The sequence below is a fragment of the Tinamus guttatus genome, unplaced genomic scaffold, assembly GCF_059628265.1.
Source record: "Tinamus guttatus ecotype Peru unplaced genomic scaffold, ASM5962826v1 Tinamus_guttatus_pri_ptg000478l, whole genome shotgun sequence".
Lineage (NCBI taxonomy): Eukaryota > Metazoa > Chordata > Aves > Tinamiformes > Tinamidae > Tinamus > Tinamus guttatus.
This window is the reverse complement of record NW_028289012.1, coordinates 2,899-22,215: the sequence shown is the minus strand read 5'-3', so window position 1 is coordinate 22,215 and position 19,317 is coordinate 2,899. Positions and strand designations below refer to the sequence as shown.

The 19,317-nt window shown below is 39.5% G+C and overlaps 1 protein-coding gene across 1 annotated transcript in view; it reads right to left on the bottom strand.

Annotated features, from left to right (window-relative positions):
* The window catches only part of LOC148592923 (ADAMTS-like protein 1), a gene marked incomplete at both ends in the record, with an annotated part of 37,888 nt that extends 24,513 nt beyond the window's left edge, over positions 1-13,375 (bottom strand). Inside the window, 3 exons of the mRNA XM_088533058.1 lie at positions 1,697-1,854; positions 4,807-4,881; positions 13,249-13,375. Of these exons, the coding sequence (XP_088389184.1) occupies positions 1,697-1,854; positions 4,807-4,881; positions 13,249-13,375 (360 nt within the window). The remainder of the gene's footprint in view (positions 1-1,696; positions 1,855-4,806; positions 4,882-13,248) is intronic.
* Positions 13,376-19,317: the final 5,942 nt, after the last annotated feature.

Below are 19,317 nucleotides of genomic sequence, written 5' to 3'. Positions count from 1 at the left end.
GAAAAAAACCAAGAATGCTTAAATTCCACCTCAGTTACTTTCAAGTATTGTTTAATTCCAGTTGTATTTGACAGACAGGTAAAGCTCTCTAGGATATTACACTCTCCCAACCAAACCTGTTTTGAGGAGACAGACTGTACCAACAGACACCACTGATAGAAAGGTAGAGAGAACACAGTAGTATTGAGTCTGACAGCAACTAGCCAGCTTGAGCGCTCAGACTGTCCAAACACTTAGCATACAAATGCAATATGGTAGTTGAACAGGCACGTCTCACCTGCCTGGATTCAGAAGGATGCGTAAGCAAGACGAGGTAAAGGTGTTTTTCCAATCAAGGGAGATAACAACAGCAAACCCAGGAACAGAGTCTACCCTCCCTGACACCCGTTTCAGGACCAATCCATTGATCTACCTGACTTGACAATCCACTGAACTACATGTCTATAGTTCGAATATTCTAATTAACCAAGCTGTCTTAAGTATACAATGCAAAGCTGAGTCAGAATATTTATGTCATTTATATTTCATTTTCATCATCTGGATGTCATCTGTGATACAGATAAAGATTTTATGAAGTATTCTAGTGATTTTGAACTGACCAGCATCTGCTCTGTTGGGACACACTCATTCTAAACTGGAAAAAAACCAGGAGTGTACTCTTCAGGTCAGATTTCTCTTTCTGAATCTGTGCGGATAACTTCAGCTTGCTTTTTTGTGGTTCTGTTCATCACTCACTTTTGTTGATAGACTTGTTCTATATTAGAAGTTGCAAAAATGCTGCTAGAGCAATATCTAAAGGACTCCAAATCACTCAATCCAAACTCCAAACTCCAAATCCAATCCAATCACTAATTGTGTTTTCGAATTTACCATTCAAAATTCTAGCTGCCATCACTACAAGTTAAATCAAATGTCCTCTGTCTCTAGGGCCTGTGGTAAAAAACTTATGTAGGCTTGGACATGATATAGGTTTTAGAGTTTCACAGCTGAAATCCTTCAAGTTCCTTGACTGCACTGAAAAAGGATTTATTTTACTGTGATTCCGAAATGTTCATTTTTGTATGTGTGTTTTCTTATAGAATCTGTGTATTGCTTCCAGCAATGTGTTTTATATTACCTGGAAGAACAGAAATGCTCTAATGGGAGGAAACAATTTGATACTTATTGCCAGTACAACACAAAGCAGAACTTCAAAATGACACCATGATTTCTCAAGCAAAGTCATCCTATTTATTTTGGAGCTTAGGGACCTCACTCTCCATTCCATTACAGTATTTTGTGCAATTACGCTAGTAAAAAAACCCACAAATTACAGAGTAAAAAGACAGACTCTTTTTCTTCCTTCTTGTCACAAACTAAGCAAGCTGCATGGCCTTTAACTTATACCTACCTAAAACAGCATCTACAGAAAATAATCTGCCTTTGCTTGTAAAATGTTCATATTTTCTCTTTAGGGCACACACTGGGTATGCCTTCCCTGGCAAAAAATCAGTCTCTTTTCCAAGGAGTGTCAAATGAAGATAGGTACTGATAAAGAATTTCATGCAGAGCTCAAGAGACAACCTGCACTAGGCTCTGTGGTAAATGTCTATTGACAAATTAAACTCTACAAAAATCTCTTTCATCTTTCTAATGTACTGACCTTATTTCCTGTTTTATTTTGCCACAAGAGATGTATTTGATCAATAGCCCTCACCTTGACAGTGAAGTCTGCAGTGAGAGGCCCGGATATTCTCAGAATCTCCTTGTCAGGAAACTTCTGGAAGTCGATACTAGAATTGTCCATGAGGAAGGAGCCTGTAGAGCTGAGGCTGTTTTCACCCTTCACACCTTGGAGAGTCTTGGTTTCCAAATCTGACAAATCCAAACATTATAACATTAAATAACAGTAGATGAGAGTGGAAAAAATGATGGAGGAGGAATGTAGATTTGCTTTCCAAATGACAATTAGCGAAACTCTTTTGTTCTTTTCCACACTTTATTTGTATTCCCATGCCTTCCTTTCTCTTCTTTCTTTCCCTTCCCCTTTTGGACTTGTTCATCTTCCAGATTTCTAGGTCTGGGTTCACTTCCTCTCCCATGGGACACACTTTTACTCTCTCCCAGACATTCTGATCCATTCCAAATTGGGCATATTTATTCTCATTTAACACGCTCTCAGTAAGTCACGCTCCTATGCAGTGCATGACTCAGACTTTCCCCCATGAGTGCTGTCTTCACTAGCTGCTGTTCCCATTCTTCAAATATTCAGAAGTTGGTTACTAAGCACATGCTGCAATGATAAGTAATTAATTGAGAGCACGATGTCCAGGAAAGGATGATCAGTGTGACAACAATCCTGCCTTCTCTTTGCAGGTAGTCTGATCCTTTTAAGCTAAGCAATAAATGAAGGGGTAAGAGTCAAACTCTCTTGAGCTTCCTTTTTAGTCCTCAGTATTTTCTACAGTCCCAAAGTGGGCAATAATTCAGATACAGATTTGAAGTGACCGTTTTTTATTCAGCCAAGAAAGGCACATTAATCATATTAAATCATATATTGAATGGAAATCAAACATCAAAGAGCAGATTCATTACATCATCCAGTTAGTATCCCTGCCAACTCCAGACTATGTCCTGCAGTATATTTACCAGTAAGCTAATTCACGTGGTTATTTCAAAGTAACAATGCATTTCATCATGAAGAATTACAGAAGTGTTCATAAATGTATTTGTGAAATTATCCATAATGTCTTCCCCTAACAGAAAAGCAACTAAGAAAATCTGTTTGGGCATGGGGGCATATCATTATTCTATGACGGTATCATATTTTTGGAGAGCAAAAATGGGAGAAATTACTTTTTTAGCATGTACTAAATTTTTAATTAGGAAAAAAAAAAGAGATAACTATAGCATCCTGCTTTCCAGGATGGGTCATGAGAATAAATTCAAGAAGTAAGGTGCTGAAGCAGAACATTGAGAATTTGCTGTGCATTGATGAATTGCTTGGTTTTCAGTGAGACTGGTATCCTCCTTTGCAAGGTACATGGCTATCTATTTATTTCTATATCTATATCTATATATCAAACAGCACGCATCAAGCACAAATTTGCTTTTAAGACCTGTGTATATATATAGTCAGCCTCCTGTTGACTTCTAGCACAGCGAAAGTTCACAGGTAAAAATACTTCCCCTTCCAAACTGATTGTAGCTCATACATATATATAAGCTTTTGATGGGTAAACAAAAAGATTCATGGAGAATCTGAAATAAAAAAGAGATGTAGTTGGACTTACTCATGTTTACACAGAGCAGTTAATCTAAATCCCAATCAGTGAATCTGGCAGACCTTGCCGATTTAGTTCTTTTTTTGTTCTGAAATGTGATATTGCTTAACTGAAGACAGCTTCAGATCAGTCTTTCTTGCTAAAAACTCATTTCTCCCTAAGCAATATCATAGCTCAATTTCATTGGAAAAACAATAAAAATATGAAAATGTTTGCTAACTTGGAAAGGAACATGTATACTGTGAGAGAAGGCAAGAGAGAAGGGAAGAATTCAAATCATCTTCAGGCAGAAAAAGAACAGTCCTACTGGAACAGCTCATTAATACCTAGAAGGCTGCTTAAAACTGAAGTTTGGGGAGTGTTTGAACTTGTAAGAAAACATGTATTTTTTCTTAATTTTCAATGTGTAATTTGCTCATTTTCCACAGCTTTTCTATACCTAAACAACCATAAAAATGTTAGACTTGCCAATGCTTTCTTCAACATATACAGTGGAATACAGAACAGAATTCACTCTTTATTTTGCCAGTCAATACCAGCTCATTGCAAAACAAAGTTTGGAACAAATTATTTTGTTTCACCTCTTTGCTGAACTAATGACTGTATTTATATTGATAAACACACAGGACTGAAACTGGATCTGTGCTGCAGGAAAGTTGCATTACTTTTTTGAAAAACAGGAGGGTAGATCTACTTTTTTTCAGAGTAATTTGTGATTCTGACAGTGTATGCAGGCTTTACGGTCTGCAGCCACTTGCTTAAATGAGCTTGCAGTAAGCCCAATTTGCCAGCATCCTCTGTTCAATGCTGCTGATGAAAAAAGGAACAGCTTGCCCATAGTGACTGCATTGGCAGTAAAGAATCTTCTCTTCAAGAAAGATGAGTGTTCTCTCTCTGCATATTCCCAAATGCAGAGACTGTTCTTCCAGACAGGCCACTGGGATACACAGCTCCTTCTCAGGCAAAGCAGGGAAGAAGTGTTCAGCAAGTGCAAAATCAATGGGCTTAACTCCCTGGGGCTTCATCACTCCAAAAGTACATGGACTGATATGCACATGCTCCTTCTGTGCAGGATCTCACAGTGATTTTCCGTGGGTGCAATTGTGTCTTTGTGAATGTCTGTGGGAATGACAGAGATTATCTTAATAGAAATGTATAAAGTTACGAGCAGCCTGGTGGCTAAGCTCAGCTGTAGGGAAGCCTGAATTTTACAGTCCTGAATATTTCTCCATAGTGGGATATATTTTATGAATTTTAAACAAAAGCACTTGGCACCAATTGAACCAACCAAAGGATAAACAAACAGCAATGTCTGAAAAATTACAGAGGAGTAAAGGATTCTGCAACACCAGCCAAACTCTGTTCTGAAATGAGCATGTACCACCAGTGTAATGAGGCTGATGAGAGCTTCTGAGGGCAGCACTCACCCTGTGTGTCGAGATCAGTGATGTGAGAGAGAGAAACCAGACACCACACTGTAAACAAAGCACTGCAGGTTAGCGAGACTTTCTTAAACAAGCATACACTGGCTTTTTCTACTTACATAAATGATCGGGTCCTTTGAGCACAAGGCGAACATGTCTGCTTCCATACGGAATAGCAACCACTGTGTCTTCCACTGGGGAAAAGGTAAAAATGTATGGAATCAACAAGCAAAGAAATCACCATCTGTTTTCAAATAAGCAGTGAAATAAGTGCTAGCAAAAAAAAAAAAGCTTTTGGGACTACTAAAAAATCCCATATAAGTTATGAGAGAACTGTAAGTCTTCTTAAGAAGAACCCTGTTGTTAAATTTGTTTAAGAATGCTTCTTCTTAAAAGAACTCAGATCTGTTCCTTTTTTCTTTTTATCCTCAGCTCCTTCGCAATCATTTCTGGATTTGAAGAGTAGCTGGTAGCTTTCTTTTTTATCATCATTCTTATCAAAATCCTTCCATATTACTTCAACTGATTTTGTTTGTTTGTTTTATGAAGTAGAGAAGCATAAACCTATTTTGATGCTTAATCAGAACTACCCATTTCTTTAACTGACCATTTCCCAGCTGACCCCTAAGGCTTCTCCACATCCCTGGCCAAGCTATGTGATGATCTCCGGCTGCCCTCAGGATTGCATTCCTATTCACACCTTATATTTGAATGACCTTGGCTAGAAGTGCTATAAATCGGTTTCCCGTTATGCATCACTGACAAAAAGCCTTTGGCAAACAGAGGCCCTGTTACACTGTCACATGTCTTAGAGCAAGTCTTAGAGTAGAATCTTGCACAAGTAACATTCTTGTGAGTTTGATGAGATGGAGCTAAACTGAGAATGTGAATTAACATCTAGTTCAACTGCTGCTGCAAGTTATTTACATCAGACAGATGATGAGGAGCCACCTCAAAGAGCCAGCAACAACAATAATATCCTAAAGTGAGACAGGAAATCACATCAGAAAACACTCCAAGCTGCATCAGGAGGGGATGTGTAGGAACATTGGCCTGCACTAACCAGGGCGCTGACCTGCTTTAACCACTCGTCTTTCCCTGTCCTTTTTGCATCCTTTTAATAAACCTACAAGTCAGGAGAGAAAAAATGTTTTGGTGACAGGTGTAGATATGCAAGGAATTAAGCCTCTTTCACTGTATATTCATTAGAACTGTGCTCACATCTCTGTCATGCAATTCCCACCGCATTCAAAACGTTACTTTGTGAGGTAAAAGCTAGGTACTAAGTCGGCCACTAAAAGCATACCCTTTCATCTGGAGATACAGACTCTGACCACAGCTTTCTGAACAAAGTGGAGAAAGTACTCCAACCTAACTAAACTCGATAAAATAGTTAATAATGGTGACATTGCAATGGACATAACACTTCTGACATATAACTCCATTGCAATGACTGGAAGAATTTGTCCTTCCATTCGCTGTATCTAAGCTACAGCATCCACAAGTTTATCTACCATATGACAATGCATCAAAATGACTTTCTAAAAAGAAAATGTTGTTGCTTCATAAGTGCATTAAAAATGTAGGTTGGAGAGCAAATAATGCTAGAAAATGATGTTAGAAGATGGGAAGAAGTTATTTTTAAAATAAATGAAAACCAATGCATAGACATTGCAAAACCAAAAATCAGGGAGTTGTCCTGCAGCTATTTTAGAAGATCTTGTAGTAGCTTGCACAAATGTGTTTGTATTCAAGAGTGGCAGAAGAACATGTATGCTGAAGAGTGAATAGAGGCAACAGAAAGAAACCTTCAAGATGTAGAATAGAGACTTATTTCAAGGAAGTTAATTCTTCCGAACTTATTATATCTTAAATTCATGAATGAGAACCTCTTTTTTTTTGATTTTAAATGCAGTCATGACCCATAGGAATTTCTGACAGCGTTCTACTGGAGATCTTTATGAGCTGAAGTCTCCGTACTCTCATTGCCTTTTAGTATCTCTGAGGGAAGCCTGATAAATTGTACCAGAGGAGGTGCTTGGAGGTAATGCCTGTGTTTGTGAACATGATCTTCTGAACTTGATCTTTGTTTTCAGAATTTGCTACCTGGGAATTTCAATGTCTCCAGAGAGTTATGGAACACTGAGATTAAATCAGGTTCAATATACATTCTGCTTATAGATGTCTCTGGTATCATTTATACTCACAAACACAGACATTTTATATTGCTATACAGATTACTACATACCATTTTGCTGTATGTATGAAATTTATTGGAGTCAGTCTGGAAAAACAGTAACTTAATGTTTGCAAAAAGTGTTAATATTCCCTTTATAAACCTTACTTAAAACAATTACTAGACTTTTCTGTGTCTTTATTACACTTGATCGCCTTGGATCTCTCACAGTTATGAGTTTTGTGCTGGATAGTTGACAACTTACTGTCATGTCACAGAGCAATTTGAAAATCATACAATTTAAAGATTATGAAAGCTTATATATCGTATAATCTTAACATGTCTCTCCTGTTCCGGACTATATTTCACCTGATCTTTCTGATGCTCTGTATTTGAAATCTTAGTCCACCTCATGTGAAATGAGATTTATGTTTATCATACTGCTTCCTGCTTTCACAAATCAGAGGTAGTAAGGTCTGGAAGACAATCTTCTGGGGCTAGCAGTGATAAGACTGAAGAGTTTTTCCTGTGAAGAGTCACTTAAATTTGAAATAGGAATATTTTGTCACAGCTTCCTCAGACAATCAAGAGGCAGAAATCCAGAGTACGCAGCAGTCCATGGAGTGCTCTGAAGAAAAGCAGGTTAACAGGTTAATAACAGGCAGTTGTTTTTCTCTGGAGAAGATGCATGGGAAAGTCAAGAGGGAGTCCCAGATAACTGAAATGATGGTGGACCAAGTCTGTGGAAAAGATGAAAGGACAAAGCCAAAGTATGTCAGGTACTTGTACCAAAGAGATCTATTGCTTGTTGTTCTGCATTCTGATCCAATGTCTGTACAGTCCAACCATTATTTCGCATGATGAAAAACAGACTTGGTCCCATCTTTCCATTACTATTGATATTAAACTGAAATGAGGAACTGTATCTATTTTTGAAATTAATGGCAAGAGCAATCAGAAGATATCTGTTAGACAGCTATCTTCAGAATAGCAATTTTTATTATTTGCTTTTATAGTAACCTACTCACATAAATTGTACACTAATAGATAATTTCCCCTTTTGCAGAAATACTAGCAGCCTTAGCTTTGCACGAGGTGATCAGCAGAATTCATCCACTGCTCCAGCGGGACAGTTCTCTAAGTACTCAGTGAATACAAAGAAGTCAGCTTGAATTCATCTGTGTAGTCGATCTACATTTTTTCCAAATCAAGATTATTTAAAAAAAAATTATAAGGTCTGTAAGACTGACCTATCTAAGCTCAGGGTTAAGTGCAAAGGTTATTTATGGAATGAAGTCTTTTGTAATTTTATTCTAAATTTTTAATAGAAAAAGGAGCACAGATGCAGGTTTCCTTTTTCGTAAAATGTAAGAGAGAATTCAAGGAGACATTGCCTCCTGCCCTGCTGTGTTTCCATTTCAGAGGTCTCTGGGAGATGGATACTATCCCTATAAATAATGAGGAAGTTGTTTCTGTGGCAAGCGCTAACTGTTTTAAATCTCTGTGAATTTCTTTCGAGTATTATCATTTTCCCACACCTCTGTATGGTGTAAACAGTGTAGAGAGGGAACTGGATATGAACACTAAGAGAAAATGAGTTCAATGTGATGAGCTCAACACTATGTCTGGGCTTGTTTTGAGACAATAAATAACTTCCAGAAAGTTTTGTGACAACATTGCAATAAAGGTCACTGTGTGGTTTCGTTTTCACAGTCCTAAAAACTGAATGCTCTGGTGTTTTATAATAAAAATCCTATATTCAAGAAAACTTATGTTCATGACAGGTCACTGCATATGTTCCTTCTGTTTTTTTTTTTTTTATGTTATATAGCAGTATAGAACACATACGCTTTTATTGTTTTCTTCATATGGAGGAAGAATTAGACACCATTATTGATGAAATGTCTTTCATTCTTTTATAGAGATCATCTGGAATTAAGCTATTGACTAACCAAAAGTAATACAGTCATCTGAGGAATGTTTATGTAGCTGCATTTACAGCTGTAAATAAGCAAGATGTTAAGAGACAGACCAAAATGGTAATATGACAGATATTTAAGTTGTGCTGAGGAGAATAAGGTGGAAAATACGCACAGATTGGATTTTTCAGAGGTCTTTAGCTTTTTAATTCCTCATAGGTAGTACATATATTTGGGACTGAAACCTTGTAAAACACACACACTAAAACTGAAAAGTAAATGTAAAGCAAACATGGTATTATTTTTGTGAAAAGTCAATTGGAAGAAGCATCTATATTTTTCTATACTCAAAATTAAGTCTGCTGCCTGCCTGGGGTCTGGGTTAAAGATGTCACCTGGAAACTTCCCAGCCTGGTTAGACCCACAGACTATTATCCATTAATGATCCTACATGTGGGAGGAGAAGAAGCGTCAAGGCGAAGCCTGAGGGTGATCGAAAGGGACTTTAGGGAATTGGGGCAGATAATTAGGAACTCAGCCACGCAGATCATATTCTCTTCCATTCTTCCCAGTACTAGCAGCAATACAGAAAGAAATAGGAGGATATAGTCCATTAACATGTGGCTCCATGGTTGGTGTCATCACCACAGCTTTGGTTTCTTCAGTAACAGGAAGCCTTACACAACAGCAGGCATGATGGAATCTAAAGGGATCCGTCTTTCTCAAAGGGGGAAGAGAGTCCTGGGACATGAGCTAGCCGGGCTCATTGAGAGGAGAAGGAGGGTATCACCGGGGAAGCAGGTTATGGGGTAGGCGATGGCCTGCCATACTACTCGCAGCCGCCTAACTCGACAGCCTGTGAAGGGTGTGCTAAGCCTGAAGAGGTGAGATGGGAAAACAAGAGAGCTTCTGAAGGCCCACATGGTCAAGCTGCAGCTGTCCCAGCTAGAAAGAGAGGCACACTGGGAGCCCAACTCAAATACCTCTATATAAGTGCACACAGTATGAGAAATAAACAAGCAGAACTGGAGATGCATGTGTGATTGCAGGGCCATGATCTCACTGCAATTACTGAGATGTGGTGGGATAACTCATGGCTGGAATGTGGCCATGGATGGCTTAGGCTTTTGAGGAAGGAGAGACCAGGAAGACGAGGTGGAAGAGTTGCTCTTTACGTGAGAGAGCAACTGGAATGTATGAAGCTCAGCACAGGGGAGGACGAAGCGTGAATCGAGAGCCTGTGGGTGAGGATTAAAGGGCAGGACAAAAGGGGCGACATGGTTGTGGGAGTTTACTACGGGGTTCCTGACAAGGGAGAGGATGTGGATGAGGCCTTCTACAGGCAGCTGCAAGAAGCCTCACGATCCCAGACCCTGGTCCTTATGGGGGACTTCAACCACCCTAATGTCTGCTGGGATAATCACACAGCTGGGAACAGACAGTCCAGGAGGTTCCTGCAGAACATTGCAGATAACTTCTTGACGCAGGTGCTTGATGAGCCAACAAGGGGAGGGGTGCTGCTAGACCTGATACCAACAAACAGAGATGGTCTAGTGGGAAATGTGAAGGTTGGGGGCAGTCTTGGTTGCAGTGACCACGAGATGTTGGAATTCACAGTCCTGCAGGGAGGAAGCTGGACAAGAAGTAGGATTGCAACCCTGGACTTTAAGAGAGCAAACTTTGACCTCTTCAGTGAGCATCTTGGAGGAATCCCCTGGGCAAGAGCCCTAGAAGGAAAGAGGGTTCAGGAGAGTTGGCTAATATTCAAACACCACTTTCTCCAAGCTCAGGATTGGTGCATTCCTATAAGAAAGAAATTGAGTAAGGCGGGCAGGAGACCTGAGTGGATGGGCAGGGAGTTGTTGGGTAAACTTAATGAGAAAAAGAATGTGTAGAATAATGTGGAATAAGGGCCAGGCCACCTGGGAAGAATATAGGAACATCATCAGAGAATGCAGGGATGCAACAAGGAAGGCCAAGGCCTGTTTGAAATTAGAGTTAGCAAGAGATGACAGGAACAGCAGGAAGAGCTTCTACAAATACCTCAGCTGTGAGAGGAAGACCAAGGAAAATGGTAGTCCCTTGCTGAAGAGGGAGGGTGCCTTGGTGAGGGAGGATGCAGAGAAGGCAGAGTTACTAGATGCTTTCTTTGCTTCTGCCTTTACTGCTAAGGCTAGTCCCCATGAACTACAGAGTCCAGAGACAAGAGAGAGAACCAGGAGAGAGGAGGACTTTCTGATAGTCAAGGAGGATTGGGTTAGGGATTGTTTAGGCAAACTGGACACCCACAAAACTATGAGCCCAGATAGCATGAACCCAAGAGTGCTGAGGGAACTGGCAAGGTTATTGCTCAGCCGCTCTCCATCATCTTCAAGAGGTCATGGAGAGCACGGGAGGTGCCAGAGGACTGGAAGAAACCAACGTGTCACTCTAGTCTTCAAAAAAGGCAAGAGAGAGGAGCCAGGAAACTACAGGCCGATCAGCCTCACCTCCCTCCCTTGTAAGGTGGTGAAGCAGCTCATCCTAGAGAACATCTTTAGGCATGTCAAGGAAAAGAGGGTGATTAGGAGTAGTCAGCATGGATTCACCAAGGAGAAGTTGCGTCTGACAAACCTGATAGCCTTCTACGATGAGGTGACCGGCTGGATGAACGATGAGAGAGCTATGGATGCTGTCTACCTTGATTTCAGCAAGGCTTTTGACACAGTCTCCCATAACAAACTAATGGGAAAGCACTGGAAGTGTGGACTGGACAAGTGGACAGTGATGTGGATTGAGGACTGGCTGGATGGCAGAGCCCAAAGAGTGGTGATAAATGGAGTTGAGTCTAGTTGGAGTGTAGGAGGGGGTCAGTACTAGGACCAGGGCCAAATAGCTTAGAAAGAGTGGTTATAAAATTTGATCATCATCAGTTCTGTAAAACCACTATTTGCAAGCAAATGTGTCTGAACAATTTGTTCTCTAACATTGTTTTCACATTTCCCTCTCTCTAAGACCATGCTTTCTGCCATCTGCTCTTCTGCCTATATTCTCTATTCTATATTTTATAGTAAACCACTGGAAGTAGGAACTGTATTTTAGAAGCATATTAGTACTGCGCCTAACATATTAGTGCCTTGATCCTCAGTAGAAAAGAAAGAAATAACATTTTACCACAATAGAACTGAATAACAATAAAATATTCCTACAGGAAAAGACATCTGCCAAAAAAGTTCACAAATAATATCAAGTCTCAACAGCCTGGAGGTTTCAGAATCTGTTCATGAGCATTGGAGCTTTGGTAACAGCGAGGTGAAATTCCATTCATGGTCTTTGTGAATTGTTTCCTGTGCTCTCTAACATGCATGTCTGTCTCAGTAGTGAAACTCATATGAGGATTATTCCTTTCCTTCCTCATGGTAAAACAGTGTCTTCCTTCTTCCTTTTTGACAAGAGAGAGGACTCCGCACAAAGTACCTCTCTTCTCCTCACAGAAAATGAATGTTGTATATGCATGAATCCATAAGCTTATGCACACACACCCTTCAGGGAATACTAACTCTCATTAGAAAGTTTTAGGTCATGTACTGATTACCGTTGAAAAAGTGCTCAAAAATGGTGACTGGACTCTACTGGAACTGGGTAGCACTGGGGCAGGTTTGCAGATTAACACACACAGTTCCTCACATATGTGTGCACAAGTGATGACCCACAAACTTTTGTGCCTTCTTCAGACTAGGCAGACATGCCCTATGTCTAATTCCCAGACTATCATAGCTCCATCCATGGCACTGCAATCTGGCCAACAAGTCAGGATCCCGGAAGTCAGGCACTGTCACTGTGCAACAACAATGCTACTATACAACTTTCAAGTTGAAGCTGGCTCAAAACTTCCTTGGGGATTGTGCCAGAAAGCACACATCTGTCTGCAGTTACCACACAGGAATGACCTGGAGTCAGAACTGTGTCACCAGGCTGACAGTGCAAGCAGCTCAGCACCTACTGCTATCACAGGCACAGTTCTGGGAAGGAGCGCTGTGCCAGGACAGTGACAAAGCTCCTCCTGTTTGGTTCTTCACACTCCAGGGGCAGCATAAAATACACTCTTTTCAGTGTGGCTACTAACCTAGCCTGAGTTGCATAGGTAGAACCAATGTTCTTCTCATCTTCCTGCTCTTTCCAACTGTCCAGTTAGCTCAAGCTGGGGAAATACGCTGTGTGTCAACTCCTTGTGTTCCTCTGTCTGCCCTCACAGCCAGAGACATGGTCTGTGCAAGCCTGCTTTAGCCTAAGAGGGAAGAAACGATCGGAAAGATTCCCTTGGCTGCACTCCTTCAACTGTCTCCATGAGAAAGCGGGCAGAAATCTACCTGACAGAAAACGTCTGTTACCCTAAGAAGGGAGGATGGCATTTTGCCCACCCATGGCCTTGTGATATGACAGCATCTGACAGCCAGGGTGCTAGATGGTGAAAATGGACAGCTTACGTTTATTTGCCGAGAGCTGGGACTTATACTGGCCTCGAACAAGCCGGCAGGTGGACCCATCACCATTGCAGACCCCACAGTTATCTTCCTTGACAGCGCTTCCCAGCTGGCGGTCACAGCCAACAATCTGGCAAGAAAGAAAGATGTGCAGTTCAGCATGAGGACCTACTGAATGACTGCTTGATCCATCTCTCCAACTAATTACTGCCAAATATCTCTCAAATCAAATCTCTCAAATTTCTAGAGGGCGACAAAATATGTTAGCAATGAAAGAGGCTGAAAAAAATCTGGTTGGGAGTTCGAACTGAATTTTGACATGAGGTAGTGAGCAGGTTAGTACTCAATGGCTTTTGCAGTGCAGAGAAAGAAGAGAGTAGTGTTGGAATGTTTTTTTTAGGCTATTGTGAATGCTTTTTGATCAGTGTTCTCTGATAAATTATACTTCCTTGAGCTCCTCAAAAAAAAAAAAAAAGAAAAAAAAAAGAAAAGGAAAAGCCTGTTGTAGATCGGAAGACATCAGGCATCAGAAAGATAAAAACAAAAAACACTGTAGATAGACAAAGAATATGTCTGTGATCTCAGGAAAGTTTTACCTAGTAAGCACTTGGGAAAACCATGTGCTTTTAATTATATTTGATAATAATCCCACTCCACACAATCAAGGCTTCTTTTCAGATATTGTTAAAGCTCTGATAGAGAAGGATGAAATCATTAAAACAAAGGAGAGTCAGGAGTGCAATTCTATGCTTTGAAATTTGATTTATGCTTATAGGTAAATTGTTTTGTTCAAATGTTAAAAATTGGATAGCAAACTGGGCCTACTAAGTTCTCAAACAACCCATAATTGCCAGGAGAATTAGTGCTATATACATATATATATATTTCAGAGCAGTACTATTACAGGCCTTTTTTTCCAACTTCGACTTCTGGGCCCAAATTATGATATTTTAACGCAAATAATTTAAATCCAAGAAATTAATCAATTCAGTGTTAAGATTACCTTTACACCTATTAAAAATAAAAGGCTTGTTAGCATTCTGGCCTGCAAAGCAAACTATGAAAAGAAAAAAACAAACAAACACAAAACTGTATAAATTTTGCTTTTAAAGGGTTTGTGCCATTTAGCCATGCACAGAGTATACATAAAGATAGATGACTTGGAATAAAGGGCTTATTTCAGCTCTAAATTCTCCTGCATCTGTGATTTTCAATTAAAATCAGAGAGATGAGTGTTAAAAAGTGATACAGCAGGTAGGCCAACAGGAAAGCAGTTATTTTCCAGGGTAATATCATCCAGCACAAGCTGCACTTCTGACTTGACCACAAAACTATAAACTTTTTCAGTTGCGTGTCTTCTATGTGCAAATCTTTACATACAGTTTCAGACTGCTGACAAGGAAAGATGTGCCAAGGAGTTTTGACAATTCCTCTGTATTTTTCTGAGCAAATGGAGGCATTGATTAATACTTCGTATTTACTTGCAGCAGTTTAAGTCCCATTACTAACACTCTTAGCTTACGAGTGGTGAAGTTTACTTGGTTATCTGTAATAGTGATATCATAATTAATTTAATTTAAAACAGAATAGGTTAGATTCAGGTTTGATGAAAACTATCACCAAATTTCTTTGACTTTACTTGTTTCTGCTAGGTTAAAACTGGGTCGATCCCATATGCTTCTCCAATATTTTACAGGGACATTGTGAAAATTAATGAAGGTTATGGAGTAATATTTCACCCAAAATGATAAATTTCCCTAAAATGTGGCCAAAACAAGACTGCAAGGACATTTTATCATGTTAAAACCACCAAGACAAATAATAGTAAAATAACTGAATAAAAAAGTTAAGATTTTCTTGATTGTGGCTCCTCCATAAAGAGCTCCCAAGTAAATATTCATGAATCCTGTCAGTGGTAGCATAATAAATTTAGATGAACGTTACTTCTGAGTAGGAACACACATACAGTAGCTTAAGCAGATTCATTACAAGCAGACTGATTTGCTTTAAATTTTAAAGAATATCTCTGATAGACAAGATCTGAAAGAACTCCATACTTGACCTGAAAACTGTATGATACAGTGATTGCAGATCAGACAAATCCATGCCATGTACATCACAGTTCACAAGTATCCAAGGGGAAAGGGTCCAGGTAAAGAATCTTTGTTATCAGAAAGAGGGACAAAATTCCCTTTTGTGCATAACATCATTTCTGATGACATCAAAGGTTCAGTTTTTACTGGAATGCAAAGCTGCATACATTCACTTATTCAGAGGGAACCTGTGAACTCCTCATACGTGAAAAGGCTGGACTTGAAATCCAGGTATGAACCAACTGATTTCAAAATCAGCCCTTACTGCTTTAAAACCTTTTTGACTCTGTGAATCATCAGCTTTCATATTGCCATAGGCTCAACTCTGATTTATACTTGAGCAATTGTGGGCTAGGTCGCAACTTGTAGAGAAAACTGCGAGGAAAATTTCAGGTGTGAAAGGAAGCTATATTGAGATTCATTGCTCTTTTTGAGGACATTTATTGTCTGTATATGGCATAAAAAATGGCGACAAACAACATGGAGATCTTTCATGAACGGTTAAAATTTATACTGCATACAGTACAGTTACATAGTAATGTATACAGTATTATAGATGTGTTTTAATTTAACTGGTCTGGTTAAATTCACTAAAACAATTTTAAAATCTTATAAATTCAATGAAATAAATTTCCAATTTCTCCTTATTTTTTTAATTGCTTTGAAATGTCTACTTTTCATCTCAGCTTGAAACTAGAAACAATGTTAAAATTTTGGAGTTTCTGTGGGATAGAATCTTCCTTTTTAGTGCATTTTAGTCTTGTTCTTAGTATATCCTGGGGCACTTAGGCAGATACAGTCTTTTTCAATTCATAAAGGGTTAGGAAAGAGCTCCTACCAGGAACAAAAATTAATCACTGCGACAGGTTGTGCCTGGAATTGATCTGAAGCAAGCAGTTTTCATATGCATTTCTACTATATATTAAGCTCCCTTTGCTTAAAGAAGGGTAATGAAGCACAGATTTTCCACACTGAAATCCTTAGAGGCTCAAATTGCTGAAGCGTGTTCAGAGACCTGAGCTGCAAAGTGTAGAAAATGTCAGAAGTGGCTCCCTTTAGTGCCCTGACAGTCTAAACCAAACCTCATTAAAAATCAAGAAAATGTACTTATATCTTCAAAAGGCTTTCAATGTAACTCTTACATATTTTTAAAGGTATTCCTATGAAGTTCATTGCTATAGTAGTTAAATAACTCATGGCAGTAGAGGTAAATCATGCAGAACTGCGAGATTTCTTAGGCTTTGTACAGTATATGGGAGACATGGGCCATGCAGCACCAAAATGAGGAAATCATCAGTTAGGTCAGTATCTGCTCCCTGCCCAGTTCTTTGCTGTCTCACCCTATAACGTCCCAGATCATCCTTAACTGGGCTTCCTTTTTATCCTCCTGATAGGCTTAGTGAAGAAAATATTAGCAACAAAAAGCCAGAATAATAACAGCTAATCCCTAGTTGGCCAAGCCCGTATTGTTTTCTGGCAGGAGATACAACAGTTCTGCTCTGAGGTAAAGATTCCATATTACATTTTAGGCTGAAATCCCACACTTCATGCTGAGTTTGATTCTCCCCCACTCACAGTTTTTCTCCATTAACGTGAAGTGAGCTGGCAAACAGAAAAATAGGAATAATCCTGACACTGAGATACATACGTAAAATACTTTTTACATGACTGCAAAAAGAAGGAAAATCATAGAGTTAGCAGAATAACTGCTTATGCATAGTTTAAAGGCATCAGGTTGAAAGACCAACAACAGGAGTTGGAACTAACAAAGTGCGTGCATGAATGTTATGCATGTTTGCAGTCCCCTCGTGGACTTGAACCCTGGCACAGTTTAGCAGATTTTTTTCCAGAAATAAAACTGGACCAGCAATGACAGGTTCTGCTTCAGCCCTGCTTGCCTGGAAATGCCCTGAAGTAAGAAGTTTTCATAATCATTTCTATTCAGTATTAAGAAACTCTGGGCAGGAAATAATGTAATAAAGCAAGCTTGCAAATCTAGCCAATTATAAATAAATCTCTCTGTTTTTCAAAGGTCATGTCTGCAGTTCAGATACAAATAGTTCTGAGAACCCGAGAAAAACAAAGTCGCCCTTCAGACGGATGCTAATGTGGGGCTCAATCTGGGACTTATGTAGATTGTCAGTGCTCAGCTGAAGAAAATTTTGGATCCAAGCCCTACTTCAGCTGGGTCCAAAATTATATTTTACAGTCAGCACCAAGAGCTGCTGTACCCTTTAAGCTATTGTGGACAGAACAGGCCGTACAGAAAGCTGGAATCTGGCTGGTGTCTCTGATACAAGGACTTGCAGCCTTTGAAGATGGTATCTGCCATTACTGACTGACATTTTACGTCCTCGACACTTATCTAGCACAGCCTGACTGCAGACCCAATGTTATCCTGTGATGGGGTCTATCTTGTGCAGCACCAAGCACCAGGTGTGATCCTCCTGAGAATTTAAGTGCAGCTGCCTGAAAAACAGCACCTAAAACTGAAGACAGTAGCATCATTTTTGCAATGGCTCGGTGATTTGTAGTAAAAACAGGCATGGTGACATATGCAATCAATGTAGTCAGTGCTGGAATCAAGCACCACTTGATCAGGAAATATAAACGGACTTTTGTCACTGACCAGTAGTCAAACTGCTATTAGTAACTACTTACTTCAGTGATGTTGAGCCACCATCCAATGTACTGGGCATGTGACTGGGCATCTCTGTAACTAAATGTTGTCTGCTATATTACCTGTCACTGATCTGTAACTGATTTGCAGATCCTGCTTCATATCTGCCTCCAGCAGATTAACATTCTAGGCTTAGCCATGCTTCTATGCTATGAAGATCTTTTAACCTGGACCACAACCCCTGTGCAGCCCCAAACTACCAGCATGGTTGATCATCCTGAGTCAAAGCTTCAGTCAAAATCCTATACATGCAAAGCGAACACCTAGCAGCAGATGAACTCAGTGGAAATCCTTATTTCTTGTGCTTCCCTCAGGGAAAAGAAGAAATGTAGCTTCATTCTGTAATTGCCCTTAATTTAAAAAAAGTAATTAAATTAGTTTAAAAGCAACTTCTAAATGAGGATTTATAGATAAATCAAAATCCTGGATGTGGGAAAAAGGTTAACTCCCATCCTTACGGGCAAATTTCATTAGAAGCAATCTTCTTAAATAATGACGAGTGAGTTACCCCGCAGAAAAGAATGCAAAAATCTGGAAAAAAAGCTGTATTTCGTTTATCATCTGATGATACAGAAATCCAGAGGCTGCCTTGTGTAAGAAGCAACACATAAACAGAACTCAGTACCAACAGTTTATAGACAGAAGACATGAATAAATCTGCCACAGAAGAAGAGACTATTTCTGTGAGTTTTCATGTTCCCTTATCCATATCATTCATACTTTCTTCTTTTTTTTTGCCGAAGTTGCCTCCATGTGTCTAAATTTTGGCAGGGCAAGAATGAGTTTCTGCTTATTCCTTCTTGCTTTTGATATCACTGATGAATGAGAAGAGAAAATCCTAACTTTTCTAGGCAGTGTTCTATCATAGGTTATTATTAAAATTGTTTGTTTTCTCCAGAAGAGTTCCATATATCTTCTGGGTAGACAACTTATTCAGGGGAATAATACTGCTTTTTCAGGGGCAATTTTTATGAAATTTTGCAAAGGTGTGGGAAGATACTGCAACAAAAGATTGTTGCAGAGGCCTGCATAAGTCAAAACTCACCAAGGCAACTCTCCTTTAGCACCCTCAGAACAATATGATTGAGAAACTGAAAGAAATTTCTGTGAAGTCTGCTCTCTAGACTTACTCTCTTATCCTAGACTGTGAAGCATTAAATAGTAACAGCCTTCAATCTCCCCTCCTGACATCTTGCATTTGACTGTGATCTTTTGTTGCTTCTGGTGACTTCATGCCATACTTGATCTGACCACATTGACCTCTCTTCTGCTCTCTATATAACTTCCTACTCACAGACA